Source organism: Silene latifolia, chromosome 10 (genome assembly GCF_048544455.1).
Source record: "Silene latifolia isolate original U9 population chromosome 10, ASM4854445v1, whole genome shotgun sequence".
Taxonomy (NCBI): domain Eukaryota; kingdom Viridiplantae; phylum Streptophyta; class Magnoliopsida; order Caryophyllales; family Caryophyllaceae; genus Silene; species Silene latifolia.
This window is the reverse complement of record NC_133535.1, coordinates 61,293,568-61,321,464: the sequence shown is the minus strand read 5'-3', so window position 1 is coordinate 61,321,464 and position 27,897 is coordinate 61,293,568. Positions and strand designations below refer to the sequence as shown.

Genomic DNA, 27,897 nt, shown 5'->3' with positions numbered 1-27,897 from the left:
GGGGAAATGAGCGCAACTTGGTTGGTTAATGTTTTGAAATTGTGTGGGAAGCTAGGTAGCACCAAAACGGACAAGGACACGAACACGACACAGACACGTGACATGAAATCCCATGAAATTTAGGACACGGGACACGTTATATTAATTTAATAAAATATATATTTTATAGTTATAAACATTCGATTTTATTTTTTATAAAAGTATTTGATATTAAATTTAAACAAGTAAAGGTCAAACTTGTTCATGATTATAACTCATTTTAATTTCCCATCAAAACCCATCTTCTAATCAAGATATTTCAACAGCTCATTTCCTGTCTAAAGAACATCATTCACCCCAAATGATGTCCAAATGTTATGGACACGCGTCGGACACGACCCAAATACCATGGACATGCGTCGGACACATGCCCAAATAAATGTTGAAAGTTAGACACGGCTTTATAGGCGCCTGACACCTTTCGGCCTGTGTCCGAGGAGTGTCGGTGTCCGACACGGTGTCGGACACGGGACGACTGATTAAGAGAAGTGACCGTGCTACCTAGGTGGGAAGTGATGAGCAAAATGAAGAACGTCTGATTTAATTGAACAGTTGGAGTAGTGAGTAGAGGAGAGAGGTAAATAAGAATGATTAATTAAATGGAGGTTATATGCTTTTTGCAACAAATCTAAGACATCCATTTGCTTGATCCAATGGCCCTTATTAGGACTTATGGACTCAAAAAGATGTAATGGACTTAGATGATCTCTTATAAATGATCATCAAAGTTAATGGTTGATTAATTGAATTTGAAAATTCATGATGAAATATATAAACCTCTTTAATGCGATTGAAAGATATCGTAATTAGTTCCAAAATGAAATACTTAAACTCATGTGGAGTTTACTTGATGTCTCAACCTGAAGTTTGAGCATATTGGAATATAGATTTGAATGAGATTTTTGCTAAACATGTGAAATTAGTTTATGTTCCAGAAGTAACATAACTATTAGAATAATGTACTAGAAATCTACAATGAAAAATGTCAATCCATACATATATGGTTTAACAAAGAAAATAGCTCAAAGATATTAGATGAATTATTCAATAATTATCGGATTGATTGTCCTGAAGAGAATGAATTCAGGAATGATATCTACACTTTTTTTGCCTTCAACTAGGTTTTTGTCTTAACGTTTTTTCCTAGCAAGGTTTTTAACGAGCTAACACTGTAAGCGCATTGATACGCTATTTATTGAGATGACAGTTATTCTTGACATATAATATTGTCACCTATTGAGAAGTTCTATCACCATTGTTCTAATATTATTTGAAATGAAGATCCAAAGTTTATTATGAAATGATTATATCCAAACTGCGAGTTCTCAAAGAAATATGATATCGAAACCATCATGGATTTCTATTGACCGATGATTTAACGTTTATCAACTACAATGGGTAATACTTCAATGATCGAAAAGTTAGGTCAAAGCATGGATCATTTCAAAATATATCAAATTAGGTAATCATCAGCGGGAGTAAACACGCGTGGTACTCTTTTTCCTTATCCATGGTTTTGCCCGACTAGATTTTCCATGGAAAGGCTTTAACGAGGCAGTTTTAGGAAAGTTTTAACAAGGCATGAAATAATTATGTAATACTATATCGATGTCCATATGTTAGGATATTCTAGAGTTATTATATTATGAAAATTCTACCTTATTGTATGTGTACATATATACCTCTCAATCTCTCATAATAGAATAAGAATACGGTTCTGACTCTCTTTTGTTCTCTCTACCTTTTCTCTATAATCATCTCTTCTTTTATTTCACAACAGCCCAACTATTTAACTTAAACTTAAACATTCAAGTTAAAACTTAGGTTTTAATAAAAGTCCTTATTTAAAATCTAAAATCCAAAGTGTACAACACAATATCATAAGTTATCTTATTAAAACGAGAAGTTTGTATTATTGTTCATGGTAGATGTCAACTAAATGATACTAAAGGAATTATGAATGAATAAGTAAAAGGACAACTTGAGAAATAACATAAATATCCCATAATAGTATCTATGTGAAATGCTATAGTTTAAGAGTTACTACGTCAATATAGAGTAAATATGTAAATTGTGATAGGACACATAAGAGGGAGGCAAGTGTTGGAAAGAAAGAGAGGAACTAGTTAGTCACTTTGATTAAGTTCCATCTTACTGGACTTTTATTTTAATTGGGGTGGTCTATGGTATTAGACCGTCTCAACAAACAATTTGTGTAAACCAAAATATGCATCACTATAAACTACCAAAGTTCAAATCCTTTATTGTAAAGAGAAAAAAATGCATTCAAGTCTTGTGTATTTAATTCTTCATACACGAATTTTACTAAAATTATGTTCTTTCAAGCGACTCTTGAGAAAGAGCATAGACCAATGTTTATGCAATCCCCTCCTGATTTATACCAAGATAAAGCATCTAATTTATACTCTTTCACAAGTTTTCAACTACGACTATTTCACAATACAGGCACCTAATTATAGAAATGGCAACAAATTGTAAATGCCAGAAAAAAAAAAAAAAAATGTTATCATTCTCCATGTGATCAAAAATCATTGAGCTAATAGTAGCCTCATAATTAAATCTCATTCGTCTCTATGCTAGTTCCCTCATATGCAACGGTTGCCCGAACAGAAATAGGGTTTCAATGTATCAACTTAAAATATGGGAACACCATACCACATTTTTCAAAATGGTGTCGAACTAGAAATACGATTAGAGACAACTTCAATAGGTGGCAATTACGAGTACAACCCTTCCCCCCATTCCTGACCCCAAAACTTCATACAGCGCCCAATTTTTATTTGCATCTCCTTTACACAATATATGCATGCTATTTTTCCAGGGCCACATCTTAACCGTGAATCATCATCATAGTTTCAGGGCAATGCTAACCTGGACATTACTTCATCTCACAAACTAAATCCAAACTTAGATGCAAGGAACCGTGAAAGTCATCAGCAAGTCAGTCAAAGAGCATCTTGACTGACACAACTTGCAATTTTGGAATGTACGAAAACTTAATCAGAATGAAGTTTTCGATTTTGGCATCGTTTGACATACCAAGCAGCATGTTTTTGCAACCCCATCCCTACCATCACCTTCAGGGTGACAAGCATAACATATGTCAACGCTATCAGACAAAATATCCAGAAGAATCTCCAGTGTATAGGATTACAGGGTAAACGAGCAGCGTATACAGGGGTCAGCACTCTGATGACCTGACATGCATTATAAAAGGTGAGCAATCGTGGGTCGTGGCAAATCAATCTAGTCAAACATTGAGCGTTGTATAAGACGGTTAGTCTTGGAAAAAATCCTTATATATTCTTCATTTGATTATAAGATTAATGGACATCTCGTGAGAGATTCACAATATTTTGTCATAGTCAGAAAAGAGAGAGCCTCTGCCAGCATGGCAGTAGTAATAACAAAACTAACAGACGCAGACAAGGAAAATGGCAGTAGTAATAACAAAACACGGCCTTACCACACAAGCTGGGGCCAAGGGAACAAAAGTGAGTGTCCTCTTGGAAACATCGGTTTGAATGTTCAGAGTCTGAATATGAAAATCAAAGAATGAGTAACAGCTCCATGACCATAGAAAGCAAGACCACCATCAGTCCACCCTCAAGGCCTCAATCCCCCAAAAAACAACGTACAGAAAAGATGCAAGAAAACTAGAATTCAGTACAGGATCATGAATTGAATCATTGAAGCTCAAGGATTTATTAACGCTATTAAAAGAGTTGAATTGTTGATTTCATAACATAGATTGAAGAATAAAGTACAAGCAACATGAATGTCCTATCAATTAGTTCCAAAAATTAAAATAAATATTCATATTTTATCATTCTCTACAAATAGAGACCCGTCCTGATATACTTGAAGCATATTTTTTTTTCATTTTTCATTCGCCTAAGAAAGAAGGGTCTGTTTGAATAACAGTTTCGAAAAACTATAGCCAAACAGGCAAACACCTACAATTTTATCAAGAAATAACTTATTAAAAAAACTCATTTTTAAAAACAAAAACAGTTTTCTTAAAATTAGGCCAAACAGGCTCTTAATATTATATTAAGCTGCTTCACTATTAGGTAATTATGCATCAAACTATTACCTGAATGAACCACTACTATACCCTCAAAGCAAATAAAAAAGGAAAAATAAAATTAAAAACGGACATGTAAGTAAGTCAATGGCACAAGTTGCAGAAAAGGCAAATTTCATGAACAATTTGGTGACATGTATACAAATAATACAGTCATTTCCATCCTGGTATGTATCAAAGATTGAACTTTACAAGAAAATGCTGCATTACCTGTTTGCAGAGGTCTTCAAGGAACTCAGAGTATGTAATGGGTTTTATATCGTTGAATTTAGCGATAAATGAATGCTTAATAATATCGATTGCCATTTCCGAGAGATAAACCAAGAGAGCATTCTGTCAACAGGAACACGTACAGTAAGACTGAAGGAGTCACAACAGAACTGAGTTGTTCGTTTGCAAATCATTATGCTTAAGATATATGTCACTCACAGAAATGAAATTTCCAAACCAAGAACCCTCTGCTTCCTGAATATTTTGAGCTAAAACGAATATGACAAATGCCGTAATATGGAACCTCTCAATTGAATCTGAACACATAAAAAGTCAAAAAGAGATGTAATCAGGAACTTCTAAATACCATGAGATTATTGACACACAGTTTAAGAGAATAGCAGCTGTACAAGTCACGCTACATCACTTGTTTTTTACACTCTTATTATGCACATAAGCCAAGGTATTGACAGAGAGTACGACAAATAGACTATATCCCATGTTTAGCCTTCCATTTAAGTGGACCTCACTGAGTAAGGGTATACTTGTAGCTTTATCTACTCAAACTTGCCGAAATAGGAAATCTAAAGAATCGAGTGGAAGTCTCAAAGTGGTAGGTACAGAATAAAATGTAGGAGTAAAATAGGATTTACAATTAATTCACCATATTATTCAGCATTCACTGTATGGGCAGTCATGCAAATCTACATTGTGCAAGAACAACACAACATCAACTTCCCCAACAAAGACGACACACAAGTAGCATTTAGAGAAAGGCCGACACAGTAATTGACAATGTAACATGAGATTTTCTTGTAGTCGAATATAAAAGACAACTTAACACAGCTACATAAAAGAAAAACAGACAGTCCGCTGACAGACAGATAGCTTACCCGAATATACAATGCTGTGAACATTATCCTTACTGAATCTTTTGAAGACGTTGCTTTTTATCTCAGCAAAGTTATTTGAGACCAGCAAAGCAAATAAAGCATTATTGTGTGCTACAATACAGGTCGACAAGGTAATTGCCTGGACTAATAATATAAATGAATGAATAAGTAAGACCAGAGTCAAGGAATCAACAAGATAAGAGAACTTAGAACTGAAACAAGATCAAAATGGGTAGATTCTATAAAGGATATTAGAAGAAGCTGCTGCCAGCAATAAATCAATGGAATATCTTTCAATCCAATATCTTGATGATTCTGGTGAGCAGCAAGCAAGACCTTCAGCAGAATTAAAAAATGTCTGAAATACATCACCTCCGAAACTTTGCCATAGTTTATCAAAGATCTGTCACAAATACGCAAAAGAAAAAAGAAGGAAAAATCCACTCAACTTGCATCTGTCAATAATGTCAAGCGACAATTGCAGTTACATAAACTGATATGATATTTACAGACAGCACCCTGCCCCCCTCTTATAAATAGAAAGAGAGCATATCAAAAGTAGTTGTGTAAGAATTTTTTTTCTTTTAACGGATGTTTTAGTTTCAGGCAGACTTAAGAAATCAATAGGCAAATGGGCCATTGAGATCAAATGCATATAGCCAAACCTTTTAAGAAAACTGAAAAATAAAGAAAAAAGAACAGATAGGCAAAAGTTGAATTTTTAGACAGCGTCCATCAGAAAACCAAGAAACAGAAAAGGAAAAAACAATATCAAGGTCTGCTTTCATGGTGAACCGTCCATGTGTTTGTAAATTTCAAAAGACAAATACCTAAGTAGAATATTCTGACATTCTGACCACAAGTTACAGCCAGACCATGTAAGGTTTCAAAGTACATGCTAAGTTTATAAGCTCCACAGAAAATCTTGCAAATATCACCAATGGCTATAAAATCTTTTATGAATAATCGGATATTATACAACAATGACAAAGCCTAGGTCTCACAATACTTTCGGTTTGGCAAGAAGAAAACGTCAATCCCAAACGTCGTGAATCATTGGAAACAAGAACCACCACCCTCCACAACACAATTGCACGGGCAACAAGAAGAATAAATGCTTAGAAACCTAGTTTATGACTACTTAGTTCTAACCCATTCTCCCTTCTGACGAAAGGAAGTAGAAGAGAAGAATAAAAAAATTGGTAACTTAAAAAAGTCAAAGAATGCAGCGCTCTCTCAAAGGTTCCTGCATATAAACAGAAAGGATAAACCCTATATATTCCTGATTATGCCCTCCAGATCCTCTCATTCTTTTCAGAGGGTCCAGTTGGTACTGAATCACTTCAGTTAGATATGCATCTACTAATCCATTTCCTCCGCCCAATCTCTCCGCCTCCCATAAAAAGAGTTGAGAGAGCAACTCCTTGATCCAAAGGAGAAACATCTCAACCAATAAGTAGTGAAAGTCCACCATATTAGCCACAAAAGAAATGAAAGAGCTTAAACTGCATTGGCTTCTATTCATCATAAGAGGTCTTTCTAATATATGTTAAAAAGCAAAAGATAAACCCAAAAGATTCCTAATTACAACATCCAGAACCGACCTTCTCTGAGCCTCCTACAAAAGAGTTGAGTCTTGCTTCAGAGCAGAAATATCAATATCATCCCATAAGTAATTATACGCCCAACAATCCACCATACTTGCTTCAGAAACAAAAGAGCTTACTGCATTCACCTCTGCTCATTATAAGAGGTCTCTCACTCTCCCCAGCCAGAGTCAAAGAAACTACCGAGAATTACTGGACAAAAAAATAGGGAAAAAAAAAAAAGAAAAAATAATTCTTATGCTTGAAGGCGGTGATACAAGGTTCATTCTACAGTCTCTAATAATATAAAAGGAACATTAGGAACTGTGCACATGGAGTTTTCAAATCAGCCCCTAGGCTTTACAGAACAATATCAATCAACAGAAAAATAGACATTGTAGCGGCGAACCAGGCATGAAAAAAAGCAGACACGGAAACACATATACTAAAACTCATATACCATATGCCCCAACACGCAGGGGGAAAAGAGAGAGAGTACTCAAATCCAATTATGAAGAGCTGATTAAAACAACAATTGGGCTATGTTTGCCATTTATAGAAAACCTAAACCACATCAATCAAACCAGCACTAACTAATGGAAAAGGCCTCTGCAATGACGAGCAACAGTTCAACAGCAATGAGCTTATGTAAAAACAGAGTATTTGTAAAAAGTTGTGGGATGGGGTGAAAGCTCATATGAAGACTAGTATTCAGCCTGCTATTTTAGCTAAATCAAACGGAGTGGCTTGATTCTTTAAATTAATGTATGGTTTGATAGGCCATTGTTTTTCTTTGCTTTGGCTATCAACTAGTTGAATGATGTAATCTGTATGTTTGGTTGATGATTAATATACTACTTATCTTTCAGCAAACAAAAACAAAACAAAAAACCTTTACGTCCGAATTAATAATTTCCTTAATTGAAGAAGGCACCAGCTTACCTCTAGAACATTATAGACAACATAGAGCTTTATAATTCCTTGCCCACGGATCATGTGGTATATAAGGCTGATATCTGAAGGATTGTAACAATAGAAATAAGTTGTAAGAAAAATGCCTAATTGTAACCAAATAATCCAAGTCGCCCTACTAAGTCCAAAGGACAAATCTACTGCTGTGTGGGGAGGGAGAAAATAATGTAAAAGAGTCGTAAGCCAATAAAATAGTTCAATAAACTAACCATTACAATACCTGTTCGTCCCAAGAGAACAATTCCTCCAGCCAGTACAAGAATGCAACCAAAATCTGAGAGCTCTGCTGCAGAAAGTTTTTTGAGCTGCCTGAAAAAACCAGGGTTAGGTTAAATGTCACTCTTAGTATAAAAGTCCAACAAAGGGAAGTTAATAACAGTAAGGTAAGAAACTATCTCAATTACAATGGTTACAGACTTACAGCACAAGTCCAAACAAAAAAGTATAACATTACAGTGGTTTTTGCTTAATATAAATATACCAAGATGCATGATGTATCAAATACACCCATCTTGAACAGTACAATAAGATTGAGAACTTCCAAATTCACCCTGGCTTAGTTATTGCCAGAATTTCTCAAACTAAAATCAGATGCCCTTATCTATTGATGACTAACTTAACAAAATTCTGCCTTATCCTGTGTCTTTCTTCAAGTATTCTAAATTGTTCCTTAAAGTCTTCTCTAGAGCCTTCCCAATCCTTACAGATATATTTATATTTATATTTATATTTATATTTATATTTATATTTATATTTATATTTATATTCATACTCAGACCTAACCTGATTTCTCTAAATGATGTGAAAGTTACTGTCATATGACCCACTACCCAATCAAATAGCAAGTCAGGGAGATGTGCCCCAGGAAAAGACAATAAAAAACCAAGAAAATTTCGGGGAAATAAAAACCAATTTTGCAGTAGATACTAGCAGCCTATGATTTCATTAGGTCAAAAACATAGTCCTAATAAATTGCACGAGTGTGCAGCACTTCTACAAGTCTGCATGAGTTTGTTACCAACAATGAAACCAATGGGAAACTTCATTTTTACTCCATGATTCGACTCTTGGTCTACTGGCTTCCTGCCATACATGATACTGGCCACCTTCCAATTGTCAGAAGATCAAAAGAAAATTATTCATAGATGACGGCTTAAAAAGTCCTGAAGTAACAATACCAGTAAAGAGGAAGCTCTCAAGGGGAGACAATGATAAGACATACTAGTTGAAACTTAAAAATTGAGCATTGTTCCTTTGGAGTCTCGCAGCACGAGAATTAACATATCTATTGATTATTCAGGATAACATCAGCACGACGACGTTGATAAGCAATATTCATCAGATCCTTTATCTACTTTGCTAACAAGGATCCCATAGACTTGGTGAAAGCTATACTAAGGGACTCAAAAGATGACTAGCGAACCCAAGGTCAACCACCTATTAATGACAACAGCTACTCGGCATATAATTATTGGCTAGCCGATAGTACCAGAACTTTAAGACTTAAAAATTAAAGCAATAGCAAAATACAGACCTTCTAGTAATGGACCTCCACAATATAATTGCAGCTCTTGAAGGTATAATGGTCAGCAAAGACAAAAATGAATTCAGACAGACGAAGAAGCCCACATCAATAAGCTGCATTAAAATATGTGATCTTGAGAACATATTCAACAAAGTTACATTAAAGCAATGCTTTTGAGTCAGTCACAAAACAGCCAGATTAGAACTGAAAAAGGAAAAAGGAAAAAGAAACGTAGCATATCCATTGAGCAGTATCAGATAACCCAGAGATGATGAAATATAGATAAAATACTTTGTAGAATTTATGGATTCATCAAAGACACAAGAACAACCAAAAAAAAAATTAACTCTCAGCATAATTCAGACGCTCAGTGCCATGAAAAGCTTAAACAGCTTGATTCATAGATAGAAACAACAGTTGCTAACTGATATGTTCAGTATGGAAAAGAATATAACTGAAATATTCATTCACATCCATTAGTATACACACCAACGGATCCAAACCAGCTCCAAAGAAATTTGCTTATTTTGGCGGATTCGGATCTCAGTGAGGAGATCCGTGTCCAAATCTGCTTCCCTGTAAAGGCGACCTCCAGACCAGATCCATAGGCCCATAGTGTTAAGATCCAAATCCATCCAAAAGTCTCACGTCCAAAGGATCAACGCAGGACCCGCAGCCATTCACAATGTTTAAAATTCACAATATTAAACACCGAAATCAATACATTTCCGAAAGAATGCAGGCATCAGCCTATCAACAAGTATGACCAAAAAGGTAAAACTCAGTTCCTTTGACATGTAGGCCAGGAAGGAGAAAAGTAATGAATACCAGTTCACACCTCCATGGCAAACGGAAGATAGTATCGTACACTCTCTCTCTTTCTTTATCATCTCCTGGTGTTGTCGTGCTCCTTAACGAGTTTCCACTGGACATTTCTTCCATGAAGTATTTTATCGGTGAATTTTCCACAGGAAATGGATCTACAAAAAAGCATAGATGCAGCTAAAATAAGAGACGAAGAATATTTTTCTCAAATCTACAAGTTTGAATGAAAATAAACACATCATCCAGCAGGATGAACGTACTCGACTATTTAAGTTTGAGAATATCAAAGGCAACCTACACTAAATATCGGGATGAGAAACGCAAAGGGAAAAAACTAATAGAGTGATCTATTGTTATCCAAGTATAGGAGTACTAATTAACTACCCGAAATTAATGTCATTGGTATGTCCCAACTTCCTACTATTTTAGCAGAAAAGGTTGGGCACATGATTTTTTAAACCATCTATTCTTCTTCCAAGAAGCATGAAAGAGGGTTATGTGCTAGAAATTTTTGGAAGAGTTTTAACTAACGGCATAAGTTTGTCACACCCTCAATGAACTATCACCACCAGCAGAGGAATCTACTTCTAACAATATATTATTGAAAGAGCAATCTGCCATGATAATAGAAAGCTAAAACAGCTTTAAATTTTTAAAGGACAGGAGTGACGGTCCCCAACAGTAGATTCACTAAAAGAACAATGATATGAAATTCTGTCTGGGTGTATAATCGTGCAGGAATAACTTTAAGAGGATCCTATATGCTTCAATGTAACTAGTTATAATATGTCCTGTGGCATCAGCTGAGAGTCAAATATTAGTACTACCTAAAACGAAAACAGTGCAACAGATCAGCTCATGGAGGGCTTCTGCCTTGTCCCCCAACTCATGTGAAATATTTATCAGTAAAGCAACCTGAATGAGATTATTAACAACCACCTAACTCTGAGCAGAATCTAATTGATAATGTCACTGGCAGTAGTAGCAACACCCTAGTGCCTCAAAGTCTCTCATCGATATCTTCAACTGACACAACAGAGTTCTTATTGAAGCAATCTCAAATAAAATCACTAACTACAGTCTACGGGCAATCCCAAATAAAATCACCAACTACAAGCAGGAGTGCAAGACCTTCACACAGCCTGTTTAGCAATGTTTCTGGCAGTAATAGTAACACATAGGACTCTATGATATATAACAAAAAGAGTAGGTAAAGGACCACTCTTCAGGTTAGAAGTATCTTTATATCTCCTTCATATTATGTTTCGGAGATGCTACACATTAACCCATCTCAATAAAAACTTATTCTAAACCCGCAAACAAGATTCATGTTGCAGTTCTCAAATTCAATAAAAACAGATGCAAGAGAGTTTCATTGACAAAGCTCATCAGAAATTGAAATTCTATGCATGTCTAACCATCTCAACAAACAAAATATTCCGTACCAAATAAAATCAGATTCAAGAGAATTTCATTGACAAAGCTCATAAGAAATTGAAATTCTATGCATTTCTAACCGTCTCAACAAAAAAAATATTTTATACCAGCAAACTTAGCTCAAGTTTTCTGCAAGCACTATGGAAGAATGCACTGATTTGGTTGAACCTTCATGGACATTCCTATGATGCTTGGGCAGAACTCAGATGGTGTGCCAGCAGACGCAGGAAAAAGCATTGGAAGATGGGATTGTTTAGGAGCTGTCTAACAGCTGCCATTTATATGATATGGATAGAAAGGAACCGTAGGCTTTTTGCTAGCACACTCACCACTCCTACTGGACTACTTAATCAGCTTCAGTTTGCTGTGAGTGTCCGTGTGCTTGCAAAACATGATCCTTGTAGGGATGAAATAGTAGATCATCTAAATGCTAATTTTATATCTATTAACTAGTGACCTCCTCTTGTAAGATCTATCCCTTGATTTATTCCCCCAAAGTGGATGAATGAAGATGGGATGTGCCTTTCTTGCACAAAAAACATAGCTCAAGTTGCATGTTAAAATTTTCAATAAAGTGAGATGACATAATGTTTAATCAATGCAGCCTATGAGAAACTGGTCAGTTAAACTCCATTGGGCTGTCTGACTAGTGAGTGAAAGCATACAATCTACATCAATAAGCGAACTATCCTTTGGTGTAACTAATAAGTTCAAATCCACCTAGAAAAGTAAAAATATCATGGCATTCAGTTTTTAACACTGAGCTACTCGACAGGTTCAGCAAAAGCTCAAAAATAAAGAAAACAAAATCAATTAATCCGCTTTCATGTATATTTGATCAATTTGTATCACCCCAATAACTGATATACTTGGCATCCTCAACACCAAATTATTGAGCTTTATGATCTCCGCCAATCTCCTCTTTCATTTCTGTTTCAAAAAAGCAGCAAACAACTTGCCACCACGGGTTACCACTGCTTCATCTACAACCACAATTAATCGCTACACTAGTCGTCATCACTAGGTTGCCTAAAAAGACGAAAAGACCACAGAAGGGAGGCAGATGGCCTGTATCTAATCTCAAATTCCTTCATAATTTCTCTTGGCATACATTTGCTGGTAAATTGGTACTCACTCCCATTCACTAGAATCATACCACCTTCCTTTTTCAACTCATTCACTGGATTCATACCACTTCCTTCAATGACAAAAACCAAACCTCCAAAAGACTCAAATAGCCTTGTCATATTACTATCTCTCCTCTTTATTCACTCTTTTCCTCATCATCTTTTCACCTTCCACTCTCCCACACCACTACATCCAAACACCTCCACTGCACTCCAGCACCAACACCACTCCCAAACAAGTCCTCACCACCCCCAGATCCGCGGGCATCTCACCAGTCGTCACCACTCTCATCGCCGGACCCTCCACCTTCCCCCACACTCAAAGCAACCCTTCCCGACCACCCCCAAAGCCACCTCGACAACTCAAACAAAACCCAACTCCCCCGAAACACCACTTTCGACAGCCTAAAAACCCCACCCACCCTCGAAATCCCTAGATCTAGGGTTTTAGAGAGGAGGGGAGGCGATTTCCTTGGTGGGATAGGGTTTTTCAGCAATCGAAAGTGGTGTTTTAGGGATGAGGGGCTTGCTGGAGAATGTCAACAACAGAGTTACGGAAATGGTCATGGGGAAGGGGAAAGGAAGCAATGGTCTGGAGTGGACTGGACATGGTGGTGGGACTTCGTGGTGGTGGTCAGGCGTGAGGGAGTCGGTCCGTCCGCCGGCAGGGGTGATTCGGGTGTGGGTTAAGACTTAAGGTAATATAAGATAGGAACTATGTTACTCAGATACGCTGACACGTGTCGACGTCGGCGTGTCGGAAACGAAATTCCCGAATATTTAGGATTCGCCGACACGGTCAACAATGTGTCTTAACCAACATAATAGACACGGCACGGCACGGCACCGCAAAATTTCTTTCCAGCCCTAAAATTTTTTTTATAAAGAAAAATAAAATAAAACATAAAGTTTGCATAAAAATAAAAAATTCCAGTTCAGTACATAAAGTTCGCATAAAAATAAAAAGCCACATTCATTTTATCTAGAAAAGGCACAAATAATATAGAACCACTTTATCTTTGTACCAGTTAATAGCACATATCTATCTGCCTTATAGAATTAATCTAACAGCTCATCTTCATTTTATCAAAATTAGTATCAAAACCCAAGACCCATTCAAACGTCAAACCCATTCATCTCATCTTTTATCAATGGTTACCAAACAACTTCATCTTCTCCGTTGAACCTTCATCTTCTTCAACCTTCATCTTCTTCGTTGGAACCTTCATCTAAATATTTGTTTGAATCCTTTCTACCATCAAAACCTAAAAATTAAAGCTAAATCTACTAACTTCATATCAAAATGAGTATTTTTTGGATCAAAAGGTCAAAATATTGCCCTTCAGTTTCCAAATAATAGCAAGTATATCTTTCATATACTCCCTTTTTTCTTCGCATTTCATTGTTTTAACGAAGTATTTCGGTTCACTCCTTTTGGGCGCACTCATGATGAATTGGGCCGAATTCGATCCGCAAAAGAATCCCAGCAAGGCCACCACCGGCACAGTGTCGTGTCCGGTAAGGCCGTGTAAGATGTCACGTGTCATGTCCGACATGCGACACACCACCTACCTGCAGTAACACTGGATAGGAATGAGTTGATGAGTAAATAGAAGGGAGGGTATTTGGTAAAGACCAGTCTTAATTTTTGTGCCTAAACTAAATGTTGTGTGTTTCCAATGAATGGGAGGGAGTAATAAAGAACTTTGGAATTGATTTCCCTTTATATTCACACATGTTTATCTTTAAATGTGGACGAATGGGCTTTGGCCTTTACATCACAAAACAGGTCTTTACCAAGAATCTTTAAGAGTTTAAACATGTAGAAGTATGTTGTCATCTTACAAATCATTTATTCAGTACAAGCAAGCCACGATTTAATACCAAGTCCAAATTTTGGCATGTTAGAGGGTTTAAATATTTCTAGATTTTCTAAACTTGCCAAAATGACAATTATAAGCCAAACAGCAAACTGTGAAACAGATTGTGCAAAACTTAATGAGTTGAGCAACTGAAATGCTTTTACTACCCAAGTAAACACTTGGTTGTCATCAGCTCTTCGAGAATAGAACTGTCCCATAAAATAGCAAGGCTCAAAATGAAAATAGCCTGATATGTAAACACGGAAAATACATGTATTCGGGTAACATAAAGTTCTATCCTGATGACTTCGTAATCTATACGATGAAATACATATTTCTATCTATGTATATTATCATTATAGAATATCACGATATTTAGTACGTTTTTAGGACCGGATATGGGTGTTAGACCCTGGTATGGATCCAAAGCGGCAGGTACTCTCAAGACTAAAATTTCATATAGAGGAAAGAAAACCTGGCATCGTATCAATACAGTGTTATAGTTTTCAGCATCTGAGTCCCATTATGACATCTCACTGCTGAAAACCAAAAAAAAATCATTTGAGAACAAAGATAACCCAAAAAATAATAATAGAATAATAAGTATAAGAAGCCCAAACTCAAGAAAGCCCAAATACCCATCACAAATGAAGACGTGCATTAACTAGCTGTCGACATTCAACAATAACCCGAACTCCTTCATGGGTCATGATAACTTAGAGATTTGGCTCGTATTCCATAATTTTCATGATTGTATCTCCTCTTTCCTAAATTTCTCTGCCAGACAAGGTAAACGTGCATTAACTTGCCCTCGGTGTTCACCAGTAACCCGAAACATAAGATAGAATTTGGTTTGTATGTGATAATTTTCATGATTGTCTCTCCTCTTTACTGCCTTTCTCTGATCATATAAGGTAGTCGATCATTCAAATGCCGTCGGTGTTGAGCAGTATGCCAAATGGATCATAATAACACGGTAGCCATGCATTAACTTAGCCATCAACCTCACACCATCAAGTGCCCACCTTACGCAAATAACCATCGCCTCAAATTCTAGTCATAAACCTTTTTCCGCCAACTCTTCATCTCTTCAGATGAAGTTTTTACAGAAAAATTTGGGTCTTGCGTCATTGTTACCATGTTGTTGTCGTCAGTGAAAGCCAAATTGCAGTGCATTTGCAGTGATTGATAGCTGAGGGTGGTGATGATAGAAGGTGGGTCACTAGTAAAATTATGTAGGGGATGAAGGATGTACGAGAGAGGAGTTGGGATTGGGTAATTTTTTTCAGAAATAATGGTATAGGGAGAAATTTGACTGTTGATATCAATGGATGGCTGAGATCTCAGACTGTAACTTGTGCAGTTAAATGATAGCTGCTCGGAATCCACACACCTTTCGTTTTCTAGGAATTACTGACAACCCAACACCTACTAGACTTAATGAAACAGCCAACTGGAATCAGAATTTATTCATTACTGAGCTTAGCATATGTCATCCCCAGTTCCCATATGCCTCCTCAACCATATTCCTCATTCCAAATCAAAATCACAGCCTGAACCAAACTCCAATTGAAAAATCCTGGAGGAGCAGGAAGACTAAGAATAAACATCCAATTTAAAGTACAAACTCCCAACAGAGAGAAATTTGGCAGATTCTTGTTCAAATGAAAGATTCAAAATCAGCTTTCTTATGTCATCTTGTGCAGCAAGAATGATTATACTGGGTATGAACTAGTATCCAAAAAGGCCAAATTGGACATATTTAATGTAAGTTTCATTACATTCTGGTATTTGGCAAGATTTACACGATTTGCCTCAAGTAGTACAGAAAACATGATCTTTCCAAGGACTATTAAAAAAATATCCCATTAATAGTTCCTTATGAATGAAAAATCCTCTACTTGCTGATTGATGAATAACCAGCTCATAATTAATATTTCCATCCCGCTTATGGCCTGCAATTTTCTAGTTACACACTTACACCCATAGATATATAAAGGACAAAAGCATTGTCATGCATTTTTAAGATGCAATAAAGCATATTCTTAATACCAGAGATTTGCAATACAAACAAAACCTCAGAAGACTTAAAATCACAATTAATTATGCTCGAAGATATGAATGCATGGATCAGGTCCATGTAAATGTGTTATTCAATATTCATACAAACTAGAGGTGTAGGGAAGATTTTGGGCTTCACTCACCCACAATTGATCAGAACTAACTTGACCGGCTCACCTAACTAGTAGATTGATTCAACCTAAACGACTTCTCTAAGTGTCAACCATTTGATTTCCAACCATTTACAAGAAGATCAACAAAAAAAAGTTTGAGTTCTCAATTCTAGATTAGTGATCAACCTTGAATGTTTCTCTATTTATGTATCAATTCACTCCCTCTTTGTGCTGAACACCATATGGAGCAATTTTTTTCGTACTAGTAACGACTCAAAGCAAACTAGGAGATAAAGTGCTGCTAAACTCTTACGGAAACCACCCTTAAAATAAATCGGAAAAAAAAAAAGTGAAAACAAAAATGATATTACATCAATCCTAAAGTAACTAGGAAAGAAAGACAATAAAACTTAGTTTAGAAATTTGGTCTTTGCTTCATTTCAGTGAAATACTGCGTCAGTTTAGATACTTGGGACTCCCAAAACATGGATACTCAGTTGTTTCTTAATGAAAAGAAGCTCGTGCACATGATACTAAACTGTTGTAGCAAACTCAATCGCAGTAACAGTTGTAAGTCGTGATGGCGTACTAATATGCAATAGCACATACAGTGGTACAATTCACCGCAGATTGAAAAAACAAAATCAGTCATCTCACTGATCATAGATAAGTTGCATCAGATAAAAATACCCTATGGAAATAGCAAAATAATGGCGCGCTAAGCATAAAAAGGGAAACCTTTAACGCGTTGGCTGATATAGGACCATAATCTTGAGTACCCGTTGAGAAGCTTAGATATTGAACTTTCATCCTAAACATTTTACACACAGAAATTTGGAATAATAATAGCAGTAATGGTAATAGTAATAGTAATAGCAACAGCAGCAGCAGCACCAACAATAGTAGTAATTGTAATAGTAATAGTAAGAGATATTCTAGATCAAAGTTGGGTCACTGAAATCTATATAAATTTTTCTTAGACTTAGGTGTGAATTAAGATAGAATTGGATGCCTATCATGATTTACTAAAGACAATACATTGAATAAGATCATTGTAGCCAACAATTATCTACAGGGAAGCCCAAGTTGTATTCTACAAGCAGCGAGAGGAGCACTTTGACATCACTAAGCTATAAGAAGCTATAAGAGTTTGTATATAGACACAGAGAAATCAATCAATTTCCAAAATTTACTAGTGCACGAAACCTAAACTAAGGAGCTAAGATTGCACATCCATATGAGGACACGTTTTGGTTTCCAGTTAATTCAGTGAAATGAATAATCACCAAAACAAGCCATAAAGTTGACTAAATTAGTAGATAACTTATCTACTATTACAAGACCCTCCAAAGAAAGAAATTATATCAACAATTGGGCTAAAGCCAAATGAAGGAAGCTGAAATTGTGCATAAAGTGAGCGTATGAGAGTTAGACAGTGAATATCATATACATAGATCTTGTAGGGCTCCTATGACATATGGTGATACCCAAGTTTTAGGAAGCAACATCAACCAATAGCTGATTAGAGAGGAAAGGTCAGATCTTGACAACCTTAGCGTTGTATTTCCATATGATCGAATTGTATCATAAACTACATTGACCAAGAAATGCATCAAATAAGTGGTACAGTAATTGACAATTAGAAATGAGAATATATATAATGTACGAGTATATACATACCAGAAGGATGGTCAGGGATAAGTTGGCGCCAATCCAAGGACTCGGACGTCTCCAACTTCCTTCCATTCATTCCAACACTTATTCCATTTGTTTGCCTCGAATTCAGGGCGGAATCGTCCTTGTCTACCGTCTCCTCTTTATAAACAGGGATCGTCGTCGTCGTTTCTCCATTACTACCACCGCCAACGCTTCTCTGCCGTAATTCCCCCTGCGAAACCATATACACCGAACCCCCACTCTCACTCTCCTCGCACAAAGTACTAGTAGTAGTAGTACTAGTACTAGTAAGAGAAGTATAACAAGTAGTGTTAGAGTAATTCTGCGCAAAAGTAGAGGATTCGGCAATCGGAAACATGGGCGATGATGTCGTTTGATTTGAATTGTTGTTCTTCTTCTTTCTTCTTCGCCTACGGCTACGGGTATTGGTGGAGGGATAGTCGTTATCATCAAGGGGAAAGGGATCGGAAATAGAGCGGTCCATGAGTGAAGAAGAGGAGGCGTCATCCATGGAAGAGAGGATCTCGAACGATAATTGTTTTCCTTTGGATCTTAATCCCATTTTTATCTCATTGGAGGAGTTACGGAGGGAGAGATGGAGGGAGGAGCAATTCATCAATTGTAGGTCTATTTCGTATCTCAACAAAGCATTATGCAATCAATAATGGAAGAATTGACAAGAATAATCACACCTTTGCTCAGTCTTCCCAAAATAGTCCCACCTTTTGATAATCCGAAAATAATCCCAACTTTATTGAATATCTTCTCAAAATAAGTCCTTACCTGTTAATGACCCACAATAGGAGGTAATAGTGTAACACTTTTATATTATTTATATTTCCTAATTAAGTAAATCAAAATTGTCCCACCTTTCCCTCCCTCATTATTCTTGTTCTTTATTTGTGTTCTTCAGCATTGTCAAACTGACCAAAACTTCCATTCTTTTTTCGTTTTTCTTCTTTTCCTCGCTTGTTCATGTTCTTGTTGTTCATATCCATTCCTCCAGTTTCTTATACAAATCTCCGTATCTTTAAACTTTTTTTCCTAACTACAATTTGTTAAACTTAATTGCAATAATAGAAGAAGTAACAAAGTGTGGTAAAAAAAAAGCTTCATTTTTGAGCAATTAATAACTATAGTCCAGATAATTGTGATCAAAATCAAAAATTTAAGCTATTAATTGCCTTAGTTATTATGAAATCACTTCAAAATTAGTATTTTTAAATAAGTTAAAAAAAATGTATGAATTTTGATGTTTATCATACTATCTTAAGACGGCTGAAACAAAATTTTCGAAATATCATAAAGAATGAAATGTGCAACAGTGGCAAACTACTGTATAAGTTTGAGAAAACAAAGAAAAGGGAGAAAAGTAACAATAGTTAGTAGAGGAATTTGTGTATAATTAATAAAAATACAAAAATTAAAAGTATTACCTTTTATTGTAGGTTACTAATAAGTAACGGCTTATTTTGAGAAGATACTATACAAAGTTGGGACTATTTTCGGATTATCAAAAGGTGGGACTATTTTGGGAAGACTAAGCAAAGGTGGGATTATTCTTGTCAATTCTTCCATCAATAATTCAATATACGCATGAGAGTAACACGAGTTCAAATGAAATTGTCACGCCCGTAAGGTGGAGTCTAGTGGTTAAAACTTGGATGAAATTCCCAGGAGACTCAGGTTCCAGCCTCAACAAGAGCAAAATCTTGTGGAGCATTCTTGGCCTGGATTTGATTCATGATTCTTGCAAATGAAAAAGCCAACTTTAGAAGGGGTCAACCCATTAAATTGTCTTCAATGTTCTGAAGGGAATTGTCTCACCTATCGGTAGGGGATACTCTGGTCAACACAAAAAAAATAAAAAAAAAATGGGTTTTTCCCATCTGTACCCCGTGGTTTTCACTTTTCCCAACTGTACCCTTGCGTATCAGAGATTACTAATTGTGCCCTTAAACTTAATTAATGACTCCCATCCGTGACTAAACTTGGCTACTCCGTTTGTTTTGGCCGTTAAGTGCTACCATGGCACGCCTTATGCCAACATGGCTGCTTACATGGCATTATATTGACGGTTTTTCTTATTTATCATCTCACTTACTTTTTATCGACTTTTAATTATTTGCAATGACCAAACTACCCTTATTATTTTCAGATTCCGAATCAAAATCGATCTAATTAAATCCAGAAAATTTCGCCCAAATCCTCTTCAAACCACCCTCTAACTCAATCTTATTCGAACTCAGAAACCCGACTTCACATCGTTATGGAGCCCAAATCCTTAATCGCAGCATCCAGCACCCCAATAGCTTCACACAATAAATAACATGGATTTGGGGGTTAGGGTTTCAAGGGTACCTGAGAAAGACGCCGCAACAGTGAGCGAATAAGGAGCGCGATGGTAGATTGTGTCGCAGCAGGGGACGTAGTGGCTGGTGTCGACATCGGGTGGAGAGGTACAGATCAGCAGCGGAAGAACGGTGTCCGGCAGAGATGTGCATCACATCGGTGAGCGACGAGTGTGGCACGGACCCACGGAGGCTGACAGAGGTGGGGGCATCAGAGCAAGGTAGGGGGCGGTTTGGGTTGAGGAATGAGATAGAGTGAAGAGGTTGGTGAGTGTGAATTGTAACACCCCCATATACTCAGGAGCCTTAACAAGACTTTCCCCAGCATATAAGGGCGTTACCATCTCGGTCACCCGAGGACAGTAATAATCAAATGTCGATAAAAGAACGTTAAGTTATATTACAAGTGATTACAAACAACAGACGATACGAAAGATACAACTCAAACCACTATCTACTATGTGAACTACTTCTGTCGTGACTCGTGATAGACTCGTCCCTCCAAGCACCCAGCTATGATCCAAACGACATCCTGCTAAGACTGACTGCTCACCATAGTGGATCAAGGCAGACACACAATGGAAACAAACAACAAGACAAACCACACAAGGTCAGTAACTGAGGTAACAAACACACAAAAGCAGACACACCACAAGTACAACACACACACACACACACACACACACACACACACACACACACACACACACACACACACCTCCTCCATCAACCATCTTTGACTGCCCGAAAGTCCAGTCCTGCCAGTGGGGGACTGCAGCCGTTCCCACCTAAGCCCCGCTCATCTGTTTGAGCGATAAACCCATGTCCCTTAATGTGCACATCCCCTCCCTGGCGGGTTCCACGGAAGGCGAATTACGGGCGTGAAGCCACTCCCGCAAGTGACTCCACTCAGCCGACGGCGCACCTCGAGAACCATAGACAAACAATCACAATCAGATGTACAACAACGAACACCAACTACTGTACCAACACAGCATTAACAACTACCACAATCACTTAGCAATACTGACTCTACACCAACCAAACAACATCAACAGATGCTCTAAACAATCAACAGTACTGGGTAGGCGAACCTACCTTTAGCAGACCACAGCGATTCCGCATCCGATTACAAGATATCAACCAGCCATGAGAATCACCTACACAATTAATACAACCACCTATTATTACCACTACAAACCCAACTGAAAACAACGGTGACGATGATGATGACGATAACATTCCTATACATAGCATTCCGGCGTCAAGAACGCTACCCGACTCAAGCATCCCATCCCCATGATGTAAGCATCCTCAAGAACCTCAAGGAAAGGGATTATGGTGAAGGAGAAAGGAGGTGACGACATCTAGGTTTAAGAAGAAGGTGCGAAAATGATTTGGGGTTTCACGATTATCGATTTATAATTCCCCGCTGCAAACCCGTTACCCGATCGAGTAACCAACTTACTCGATCAAGTGACCTCTACTCGATCGAGTTCCCAATTTACTCGATCGAGTAGCCTTAGCTAGATCGAGTAACACACAAAGTAAAACTCACTACGTCACAAGTCATCACTCGTAAAGTTTCCTAATGTCAAGATCGGTGTCTAAGGTCAATCAACGTTGGTTAACGGTGTAACACCCCCGTACGCCAGGATGCCTTACCAAGGACCATCCCAGTGTATGACGGTGTCACTATCTCGGTTTCCCGAGGAGGTAAATCAAATTAGACAATAAAAGAACTATTGTAAACATTAATATATCTTATACAGTACGACTCATTACAATGTCTTTAAAATAAAAGGTACAACTATAACACTCATGACTCTGCCTCTCTAGACTGGTACCGTGATGACTCGATCCCTCCAATCCTAGCCGCCATCATCAACAATACCTGCTACGCCAACTGCTCACCATCCCCGAATGGATCACCGCAGGTTTCACAAAACAACAACACCGGGGTCAGTACTGACTAATCAAATGTAAGACAATATAACAATATAAACAGCTGATCATCCTCTATCCCAGTCTCATGACCTCGCACAGTAACCGACTACACCCCGAAGGGTATAGCCCTGCCAGATTACCCATCGCAACAGGTAATCCTCGCCGCTAGTGGGTGACCGCAGCCCATCCCACCTAGTCCAGCTCATCAACGAGCGACTAATAATCCCAGTCCCTTAATGTGCACATCCCCTCCCGTGGCGGGTTCCACGGAGGGCGAACTAGGGTGTGAAGTCACTCCCGCAAGTGACTCCACCACCATCACAACACACACAGCCTTACAGCTGTCACAACACCACAACAACACCACCATCACCACTACACCCATACTCCGATGATCAGCAAACGACAATCATACATAATACAATTACAATCTTAAATCAATTAACAAGAACCGAGTAGGGAAACCCTACCTCATCGCAAAGCATGCAAGACTCCCATTTACAGACACGCACGACTCCAATAAGCATCCTAACAATGATAACCATCTCCTATTACACAACTATACTCAAAGAATCACTCACAAGAACACAAGGCAGAAACTTACCTACATTACGCATCGACGGTGACATAGACGACCACCACTTCCGTCATCCTTTCTCGGCGAATCCCGTCATTCCCATGGTAGAGGTTTAGGCTAATTTCATTAAAGTGTGAAGATATGGGGTGATAGGGTAGAGATAGGCTAGGGTTAGAGAAAGAGGAACTGTCGAAGAAATGAGAAAATGAAATGAATCTCGCGAACTTGCGTTTATATTAACGTGTCGACAAAGACCATACTCGGTCGAGTACAAGAGTACTCGGCCGAGTAGGCTCTACTCGGTCGAGTATGGGTGATACTCGGCCGAGTAGCCTCAGCTAGGTCGAGCAAGTAATCCTATAAACCTCATGAAACAAGTCTGATCCCTCACCCATTCATCCCTAAGGTCTGTTTGGTCAACATTAACGGTCAACAATGTTCTTAAATATCCTGGGTGTTACAATCTTCCCCCTTAAAAAGAACTTCGTCCCCGAAGTTCAGCCCGCACGACCCTCTCCTCAGGTTTACGTACCGTGACATTAACCACCCACACCAAGGTGTACAAATTTACATCATCCTGACATTACCATCCTACCATCTTACTCAAACAATTAATCACCTATCACAGCTACTCCTCCAAACAATACTAATCACCAACCTTAACATACTCTTACGGAAATTAATGAACTCACATGCATTCTTTTGCCAAACGCAACACAACTACTATCAACCATACACAAATGCGAAGCAATACCCTAATAATGCGAAGCAATACTCAAAACATCACTAACAAACATACCAATATGCAATTGCAAACCATACCCAACCGTGAACCACCCTCATAAATTGAGTTGAGACACCCGTGCACAGTATAACCTTCATATGACTTGAATAAAACATGGATACAGCTTAAAGGAAACATGAATGTAAATTCCGAATGCTAACATGCCTAACGTACATGTGATTCCAAAAATCATGGGTATAATTAAATACATATTTCACATAATTAAATACTTAATTCCGCGACATTACTCTTCCCCTCTTAAAGGAACTTCGTCCCCGAAGTTCACCACTAGCCACTTCTCGTGCCCAAAGCCAATACATACCTCATGACGGTGACATTACTCATAGACTCTTGTAGCATACCTTATTTTATGACATTACACGCTTGTGACTTACAAAGACAAAAATATTTCAGCAACCAAGTAGTATATAAAATAAAGTATATTTAATGAGAAATAGCAGTCTTATGCGTAACTCGTTGAGGCAATTATCACTGTAATCCAACATATATACGTATAAAAACTTATTACAATTACCACGCTGTCTGAGTATGGTGTTATCTTTCATATAATTTAGTGATTCGGGTCTTCCTCCCCTAAACAATTTAAGTTTCTGGTAACCAACCAATGTTATACAACGAAACATTCACCATTTCATAGCTTATTCCAACAATCACGTATCCGTGATACGATCATAATCCATCTGTGGAGCATGTTATAGTATAAAATAACAAAATAAGGTACTAACAACTCTTTCATTCAATTATCATATAACTTATGTAGTTCACCTAGCTAATTCCCATCAGCTCCCTGTTTCCGCAATACTCGGCCGAGTATGAAAGGCTACTCGGTCGAGTAAGCTATACTCGGTCGAGTATATTTGTATACTCGGCCGAGTAAGCTCTACTCGGTCGAGTAGTAACTATGCTCGGTCGAGTTATCACAACCAGAGAGCGTTTTGACGACATTACCTAGCGCATTCACAATCAACCTGCATCAAATTCTTCGCAGCAATATTAAGCACAACTAATTCCTAACATAAACGACATTCAACACGTCTCCATACGATAATTAAGTAAATAACGGCCTTATGGCCAAATACAGTCATCCAACGGAAGATACCAAGTTCCGAAAGCAACATCCAAAGAAGAAGTAATAAATCCGACACAACAAAACAAATCCATCACAACCAAGTAAATCCAACATCAAAGAAATCAAACCAAATAACCTAACAACATAAGATCAATAACGAGGACCCTCCTCCATGTCATCATCACCACCTGCGCCAGAAGTACCGCACTGAACTCCCCGCTCTGGAAAGCTGCTGCTGCCGCCGAGTAGTCCCCTCCTAATCGATCGCGCGAGTTGGCTCCCCACGGTCCCGCGAGGTAGCCAAACTCAGTCTCCTCCGGAGGTCTCCAGTAACTCGAGTCAACCCCATAACTGTGAAATACTCCCGTATCCACCCCCGGTCCCCTCCACTAGACAGGCTGTGCAAGCTGTGTCCCTATGCCCTGGTTAAGGGTCATCTCATGTAGGTTGCGGAGTACCAAAGTAGAGGAGATCCGCTCAGCCAAATGATCAACAACAGGGAGATGAGCTGGGTCCGGAAGCACCATCCACATGGTTCCCCTCACTCTCCAAGCATACGACCCATCATCCATCTTCCACAACCATCGGTTCTGACACCAGTACTGAGCGTCCATGGTAGGCACAATCTCTACATACTCATTCCTCTCAGGAGGTGGGGCCTCAAAAATCGTCGGGCGCCGAGCTAGGCGGGTCACTATGGCCCCGCAGCAATGTGTCGGGTCTCGGATCGTGCCATGCGCTCCAGGACTAGAGCACACTACACCAGGGGCCTTTGTAGTAGAATGGTTTCGACGGTGTAGGTTGAGGTAAGACATAAGTAACATGACCTCGTGAGAATTAAGCTTGCTCACATCATCTCTCGAGTATAACAAACAGTCATCATCCTCGAAACATACGAAGGGAAATGTCTTTGAACATCATTAATATGCATGGCACTGGCACTAGGGCGGTCTACCATCAAATAAGGAAGGTAAAGAGGTGCACCACTATTCTTGGCCACATCACTAAGGTAATCATCCTCCTCGGCCTCTAAACCCAAATGGTCACCAACTCGTCCAGGGTAAGCTCATGATCCTCATTCATGAGACGAAAAGAGACGGTCTTTCCTTTCTTATCATAAACAAAAGAGCTCAAAAACTCTAAGGTCAAGTGGGGGTAGGATTTCTTTCTCGGATGATACAACCCTTCCATGCCCAAAATCTTGAAGATATGAAATATGTCCTCCTTGATCCCCAAAGTCTCAAGGATACCAGGGTTAACACAACGGGTGGGGCGAAAAGGACGACGCATAAGAGCCACAAAAGCCTTACGATGATTGAAATCAGAGAATATTACCGATGGATGTGCCTCCACCGGTGGAACCACCGGTTGATGCTAGACGACAGTCTCAAGTGAACATTAGCACGAGTTCTTTTGTTGGGTAAGCCTCTGGTTTTCACCATACCGCAAGGAAACAATTCTTTAACGGGGATTTGACACAAAATTCTTAGCGAAAAGACGGATTATTTTCAATTGTATATCGATTTTAGAACCATCCTTTTAAGACAAATTATCAGAAAATCACCAATTACCTTACAATTTGTATGGTTACAAGCTTTAATTTGTTTCAAATTAGGGAATAATCATCAACAACCAGAAGATTTCAGAAACAATTCGTTTTTACTAACCCTAGATTTCAGAAATTGAGTTTTAAACCATGAAATTAATCAATCAAGGCATACACAAGATTGATATACTGTTGAATCCGAGAATCAACAAGTTAAAGACTAAATTTCAATTGTTTTAGCAAGAAAAAAAATCGAAATATAGCATGCTAGTATACCATAACTTTGGAAACAAATGAGAAAATTGAGTTTAAACCTTACCTTAAACTGGGTTGAGGCAAGCAAGAACAAGTAGAATACCCAAGTTTTACCTAAAAGCTTGAGGGAGGTAGGATATGGAGTTTTTAGAGAGAAGGAAAAGAAAGGTGGGAGGCGGAAATAAGGAAGAAAGGAGCGAAAATAGGGTTTTTGTATAACCCGTATACGTCCTGCTACAACAATACTCGGTCGAGTATCCTAAATACTCGGCCGAGTGTCGACTACTCGGTCGAGTATTTTGAATACTCGGCCGAGTGTCCACTACTCGGTCGAGTACCTTTCTTACTCGATCGAGTTTTGAAGAACAGAAGCGATTATTATTCTCACAAAACGGGCCCTCGGTTGTGTAGCTTGATACTCGGCCGAGTATGGTCTACTCGGTCGAGTACACTCATCTACTCGGTCGAGTTTTTCCGAAAACAAAGAAGAAGTCGTAACTTTTCATTGTTCCTGCAAAATCAAATAATATCGTTTGGAGTTCCGTGCATCGGCTCGCAAATCCTTTATTAAAGCCGATTTCTACCACATAAACACATAACAACATCACATCCATCATCGGAATAATCATCACTCCTACCTTCATTCCTCACTTTGCCATAAAACTATTATATTCTATCCTTATAGCATACTCAACAATCTAATTACAGTACCTGCAAGGTTTAACTCTTATGTCACATCATCTCTAATTCCGTTAAATCACCAGATATACACCATAATCACATTTGCAATGTAGCAACCCAACACACAACACATTCATCGTGAAACAAATAGGTTAACTTATCACCGAACGCACATTGCAACAATTCCATCACACACTTCAACTTTTCCACACATACATCAAAACACGTATC

The 27,897-nt window shown here is 38.1% G+C and overlaps 1 protein-coding gene and 1 long non-coding RNA gene across 3 annotated transcripts; both read right to left on the bottom strand.

Moving 5' to 3' along the window:
* Positions 1-2,299: 2,299 nt before the first annotated feature.
* LOC141605650 (protein POLLEN DEFECTIVE IN GUIDANCE 1) lies at positions 2,300-19,084 on the bottom strand. The gene is made up of 11 exons (XM_074424528.1): positions 18,439-19,084; positions 10,162-10,313; positions 9,343-9,446; positions 8,029-8,117; positions 7,779-7,852; positions 5,503-5,653; positions 5,251-5,418; positions 4,577-4,674; positions 4,358-4,480; positions 3,527-3,595; positions 2,300-3,257 (listed from the first exon to the last, which is right to left on the bottom strand). Exons 1-11 carry the CDS (start codon positions 19,049-19,051, stop codon positions 3,057-3,059), a joined length of 1,842 nt encoding a protein of 613 aa, XP_074280629.1. The 5' UTR covers positions 19,052-19,084; the 3' UTR covers positions 2,300-3,056.
* LOC141605651 (uncharacterized) lies at positions 14,219-15,317 on the bottom strand. Of its 2 annotated transcripts, none has more exons than XR_012526410.1 (3): positions 15,223-15,317; positions 15,060-15,123; positions 14,219-14,305 (listed from the first exon to the last, which is right to left on the bottom strand). It is a non-coding gene; the product is annotated as an uncharacterized LOC141605651 (long non-coding RNA). The 2 variants fall into 2 exon arrangements; XR_012526411.1 differs by having other exon boundaries at positions 14,221-14,294.
* Positions 19,085-27,897: the final 8,813 nt, after the last annotated feature.